This window comes from Betta splendens, chromosome 6, assembly GCF_900634795.4.
Source record: "Betta splendens chromosome 6, fBetSpl5.4, whole genome shotgun sequence".
NCBI classification, from domain to species: Eukaryota; Metazoa; Chordata; class Actinopteri; order Anabantiformes; family Osphronemidae; genus Betta; species Betta splendens.
Genome location: NC_040886.2, coordinates 13,432,822 through 13,438,967, shown reverse-complemented (window position 1 = coordinate 13,438,967; position 6,146 = coordinate 13,432,822). Strand labels below are relative to the sequence as shown.

The following is a 6,146-nucleotide window of genomic DNA, read 5'->3' as shown; positions in this document are numbered from 1 at the left end:
AGCTCACAGTCCAAACGCTGTGACTCACCAACGCTCAGATTTACTTCAGATAAGTCAGATATTATTCTGTTGGTTCAACAGCAACATCTCCCTGCAGTGTTTCTTCTTTATGCACAGAATAAAGTCACAGCTGCCTGACACCCGGTACATTTTAAATATCAGCTCCATGACAGTACGATATGTGACAGCAGCAGCCAAGAAGCTAAGTAAGCTACTGCAGTACAGTAATCTGAGTGGCTGCAAAGAACTGTACATGTTTCGTGTATTTTTACTGGTTCGATGCATTTTTTCTGATCCCTGAGCGGATCAGCTAATGAGAGTGATGTCAGATGAATAACGCTCATACAGAAACTGCTGCGTAGGTCACTGAAGCGCTGGACAACGGGTCCAAAAAACACTTTGCCTAAAATGTGCTTTGTCCATTAAAGCTGTGTAATCTAAGTGCAGTAATACGCCGTCCTGATGAAGGGTAGAGACATTAAGGTCAGTTGATGAGCAGGTACTTCCTGCGTGAACTTCCTGGCACATTGATGATTATTTATTTAAACAAATATGTTTCAAAAGGAAGAGTAAGACGTATGACTCTCAAACAACCATACGATATAAAGGAAAGTCGTCATTTCTCAAACATAAAAGCGCCACAGCTGAGATGGGAGGTTGTATAACGCAGTCAGCGTGTGTGCACTTCACAACAGGGAGACGTCTGATAAAGCAGCTGATAAAACAAACAGCATTCAGTGTAAGTGCAGGTGTTAATTGAATAAACCTTAATACCTGTGAGCTGAAGGGGCGTGGATCGAGTCTGGAGGGCACTTTACACTACAGTACTTCCAATACATGATGGAAACTTCAAGCTCGTCAGCGTGGCTTACGTCTCTTAAACAGTTTACATCATAAAGCCGTCGCCACTTTAGGGCACCTAAAGGTTTGAAAACCATAATGATCCTTCCTGCTTCTAGGTTTCCACTGTGAACAGATAAAACATTGGGGTAATTGAGTCAGCGAAGCACAGTTGTGACTTCAGGAACAGGAACACAGGAGAACAGTTGAGTTCAGCTCTGACAGGACACATCTTTACACATTTATAGTATATTTAATGGATTAATCAGCCTTGACAGCATTCAACAAAAACGAATTCACAAGTGGATAGAGCAGTTCTCACATTTTTTTGTGTAATCTGGTCATTAGGGAGCAGTTGAACAGGAGACACACACTTCAAACAGCTGGGTCACTTCCATAATAGTAAACACCCAGTTCCCAGCAGAGGCAGTCTAATAATTTGCCCCCGTGCCTTTGACAGGTTCCTTGTTCGCCACTGATCTACATGGTTCAGCGCAAATGGGAGAGGGACTCGAGTCTCTACCGACTACGCTTGATCCAGCAAAATATTACCAGACTAGAGATAATTAGATGCATTGTGACATACCATGATGTCAAGAATAAAATTAACAACACACACCACATTTCTACACGTGCATGACGCTGTAGGTTTTTATTCACAGAAAACAATGTGAAACATCTACGTGAGCTTTCCTTACAGAACGTCCACTGGATAATTATGCTTCACTTACTTCTCTGTTAGTTTATCAGTTCAGTATTTACATACATAAGTCAATCCATGATCAGTGTTTACTAGACTGTTTGTCTTTAACATTTTCATGACACTTTTACAGGATTGGTTTTAATGAGCGTGTTCACACCAGAGCACAGCTTACAGATGTTAGAAGGTTACATTTAATATTGTTTTTACACGAGCACTGAGAAACAAACACCAGGATGAATAGATCACACACATAATAAATACACTAAATTACTGAAGTACAGACATGGTACTGTACTAAATGCGTTCTGGTTTTACTACCAGCCATTAGAGGACTAGAACTCAATGGATCTTATTCAAAGGTGAGTTACACCTACCTGACGAGCTGCCAGGAGCCCGGGACACCTTCACTTCCATTGCATGCGCCTTTGGTATAAATTACCCATCGATTATCAAAAAGTTTCCTATTGATAACTTGCACAACTACAAACGCTCTGTAGGCTCATGAACCTGTCATTCCTCCGGAGCGGTACTTCGAGCTGGGAAACCGCTCAGGCAGCGCAGTGAAGATGGATGGGCGGAGTGTACAGCAGCGCTGCCGGGCGATGATGGGTACAACATTAAATTCTCAGCCTATTGATTGTACAATATTGACTGGATGGAACTGCAGTGTAGTGAATCGTAGGGCTTTCTCATAGACTACAGCAAAACTTTAATTTATTGACATACTCTGACAGAATCTATTAGTTTCACTTGAGGCATATTAAAAAAGGTAATAATATTAAAAAAAGACCTTCCGTAACATTTTCATCTTTAGTTCTATACTGCGTTTTCTTCCACAGTATCCCTGCAAGCCATAAAGCCAAGCAAATGAAAGGAAGACACACAAGTGTGGGGTTAAGATTGTACTGACATATTACAAATGTTCAGAAATCACCATCTTAAAAATGCCATATCGTTAATATCATCACATTGTCCTGGAGGATACCTATTTATTCTACTGAGACACAGCACTAATTCTTTATATCCTATTTATTTCTGTGGAGATTATATTCACTTCAATCTGAAACTCAATCTTGCACTTTAATGTATGAATATGGTATCTTTTCATAATTTAATTAACCATATCAAAATATTACCTAAAAAAGTATACAACTATTTTTAAACAAAAGCAAAACTACTCATTATGCTTAATAATCTCAGAGCTGGTGGAATTAGGGCTAACTTGAATACATAAACTGCTAAGTAGTATTTAAAAAGTCTAAATAATAAACCATTATTATAACCATTATTTATTGTCAGTATTTACACTTAGTCATTATAACAATCAATCGATGTAGTTAAGTAGGTTTTTATTATAGTCCTATAGAATACACAGTTGTTTAACCAACGGGAAACAGCACAAATTGTAGCTTATGTCGTTCATCGCCACGCGGTGGCGCTGTTGGACCAGCGACTTTTTTCCTGACGCATCAAGCTACATTCAAACCCCCCTAGCACGCGCCACAGATATAAAGCTTTTAAAACGTGTAAATGTGCTTAAACCGGAGCGCAACGTTAGTGTCGTTGTGTTTTTATTGCTAGTCGAACATTTGGTATCCGTTTTGTCACAATATGACAAACGGAATAACGGAAGGCGTCAACAAACACGACTCATGAACGTCATTGAACGCACCCTGGCAGATTAACCGTACCGTGAGCAGTTTAGTTTAGGGAAATATCCCGCTGCAACACGTCTGACTCCAACAGCTATTGTCCAAATGCCCCGAAGATTAAACAAGAGGTGTGAGGATCAGTAAGTTTGTAGAAAGCAGCAAAGGAGAATGGGCTTGTAGTGCAGTAACCTTTGCTTCAGCTGTTAGCTGTGACGCTAGGCTACCGTTAGCTAACGGTAACGTAATGCCAGACGAGCCAGCGCCCTCCGCCTGGAGTAGAAGCGGCCGCTTCTGTTGCCTTAATACTGAGCCCGAGCCCTTAGAACGGGCCCCGCAGCTGGACCCACGCGCCGAACCCACGCGCCCATAACGTGTTTTCTGCGCTGCCACTTTTATTTTGGAACAACATAACTCCAGCATGGGGATGTGCCTACCGTGCCTTGGCGGAGCAGCGGACGACGTCGTTGTCACTCCGGACCCTGTAAGTTCATTTACTGTGACTTTTTCAAACAGGTGTGGGATTACGTTGATCGACAGTTAATGCTTTAACCCTAGTACCAAATATAAGGTAATAGAGGCGCAGAGGTCCCACTCGATAATGTTTTGGGGGGCGTCGGCTGCGCTTAGCTGGAGTGTTAGCCATGCTAGCTTGGTTAGCCATGTTAGCTCAGACAGGCGTGTGTGTTTACCTCTCTGTTGTTAACAGGAGACGAGAAGAAGACAGTTAGCCGAGGCTGCTGAGAAGAGGCAGAAAGAGGTAGGTGCATCTGCTGTAACACATTGATTTGCGTTAACTATGAATCTCATAATCAAGTATTAAAACAATGTGTTGTCAAACCAGGGAACGTTTCATCTTAGCCCCAAAACCAGAGACATACTGTATCTATACACAAATTATAAAATCAAATCAGGAACTGCTGCGTCACATAGGATTACGTTCAACCAGATGTACATGTATATTTATTAACTTAATGCAGGAGATGGTTATAGACAAGCTATTTAATCAATCCAGACCTATTACTACGCAGTGGGTGAGTGTTCTTTGCTATTGTACAGAAAACCCACTTGCAAACCCGTAAGAGTCATGCAAAGGTTGCATCAAGGTAAGTAGACATGGACCAGAGTCAAGAGTCTTCTCCTGTGAGATCAGCTAATATTCAACTCGCTCAGGCTTCTGCTATGAATCACATTTTTTCAACGTCCTGGCTGATACCGTCACAGTTTATGCACAGGCTGCCACAGAATAAACCCTCAGCGCCCACACATTCAAAGCCACTACAGCCGAAATGCCTTTTTAGGCAGCTGAGCGTCTGTTTGGGAGGCGTGAACATGCTTCATGCTTATTTAAATGGCTATGGACTGATTTATTAACATGCCTTATAAACCCAACACATGCATGTTTATAACTACTAACCGGTGTATATTTTTTAAACAAAGAAATTAAAATATCGCCAACTTGCAATTGATCATATCTCCCTTTTTTACAGACAGCATACAGGGGTGTTAAAAACCCAGACGCAGTGGAAAAGAAAAGAAAGAAACAGGAAGAGATTGAGAAACAGGCGGTGACCTCTTCTGTGTCTGGTGGTGGTGGGTTGAAGGTCAGTTTTGTGTATATTCTCAAACTCTGATTCCTTAAACAGTTACTTTGAGCCAATACCACTAATAATGTCGCAATACTCTAGTGTCATTTTTATGATATTTCATTTCTGGTCTTTTTTTTGTAGTGGCAGGTGGGCTGAAGACACTGGTAAAATTTGAAGTCTAAAGCAAGAAGTAATACCGCAAAAGGAAGGAACTGCTGTGCATTGAAATCAAATTCCTGATTGTCTGATGAGATATGGTTCATGCAAAACAATCTGAGGTGAGCACAGACAGAACTAGCCCCTTTGTTGCCAGGTTATTCAAGCAAGTTTAGACCTTTTGACCAATTGGGGAAAGAGAAGAAAAGAGCAAACACATACAATTGTTATTGCATTGATTTTATTTGACAAGGCTCACAGTAAGTTATAATATAAGATAACAAAAGATTATGATTAGAAAAATTCTATGGTGCCCGTTGCCCTGTTGAGACAGAGCTTTATCATTACATGGTTTCTTAGTTGAGGATCAGTATTTACTGTATATCCGTTATTTACCATAAAACTGATTTAAACCAATTAAACGAATGACACTTGACACTTTTGGGTAAAAATTTGCTCTGCTCTGAAAATGTATGGTTCATAAGTAGGTTTGTAGATGGCCTAGTTTTTAGTTGCTGAATTGGTGATTATTAAGCACAAACGACTTACTTGACAAATTGTAGAGCAGATAGTGGTGAGTAAAACGACGTAACACACATTCAGCCCCAGTAAAAGGACCACGCATGTACGACCTATTGCACTTTACACTTTATGGTCTCTGCTCCTTTCATATACCTTTATCTCTGTTCTATCAAATATTGACGTTTGCGAAACACTAATGTGATGCCTGCGTAACTTAAATAAGATCTGAGTTCTGTTCAGAAGTTGCCATATGACAGAAGGAAGCTTCTGTGACACACCAAGAATTTGTCAATATTTGGTGACAGCGAATATACTCTTACACTGTTTACAAAGGAAACATGAAGGACAGAAGTAAGTGAAGTGTGTATGTTGTGTGTATTTACTTAGATTTGCTGTACCGAGTGCTTTTCTTAAAGCCTTCACTTGACCCTTGAATGCTTCTGGTGCTCTTGCCATTTTGTAGAACAGAATTTAGCCAATGTTTGCTACAATAAACCACATTTCTGCTTACTAACTGCTGTGTCACTTGCATGTGTTCAAGTTATGATGCAAATATAAACTTGTGATCTATTGCATAGTCGTTGTTTCACCATGGCCCCACAACTGAGCTAAGAAGAAAACATGGTGATGATGTAAATTAAGTTGTATAGTAATTGCGTGAAGCTCACGGTTAACAGCTGCTTTACC

At 40.5% G+C, this 6,146-nt stretch overlaps 1 protein-coding gene across 1 annotated transcript; it reads left to right on the top strand.

The window, feature by feature from the left end:
• The first annotated feature begins 3,026 nt into the window (after positions 1 to 3,026).
• svip (small VCP interacting protein) lies at positions 3,027 to 5,973 on the top strand. The gene is made up of 4 exons (XM_029154247.3): positions 3,027 to 3,676; positions 3,902 to 3,952; positions 4,683 to 4,796; positions 4,923 to 5,973. The coding sequence occupies exons 1-4, from the start codon at positions 3,614 to 3,616 to the stop codon at positions 4,935 to 4,937; spliced, it is 243 nt and encodes an 80-aa protein (XP_029010080.1). The 5' UTR covers positions 3,027 to 3,613; the 3' UTR covers positions 4,938 to 5,973.
• The last annotated feature ends 173 nt before the right edge of the window (positions 5,974 to 6,146 follow it).

Excerpts from the sequence above, each read along its gene's own strand:
- svip (XM_029154247.3), top strand. The coding sequence starts at position 3,614 with ATGGGGATGTGCCTACCGTGCCTTGGCGGAGCAGCGGACGACGTCGTT. Across the intron at positions 3,677-3,901 it reads TCGTTGTCACTCCGGACCCT|GAGACGAGAAGAAGACAGTT; the intron begins GTAAGTTCATTT and ends TGTTGTTAACAG. Across the intron at positions 3,953-4,682 it reads CTGAGAAGAGGCAGAAAGAG|ACAGCATACAGGGGTGTTAA; the intron begins GTAGGTGCATCT and ends CCTTTTTTACAG.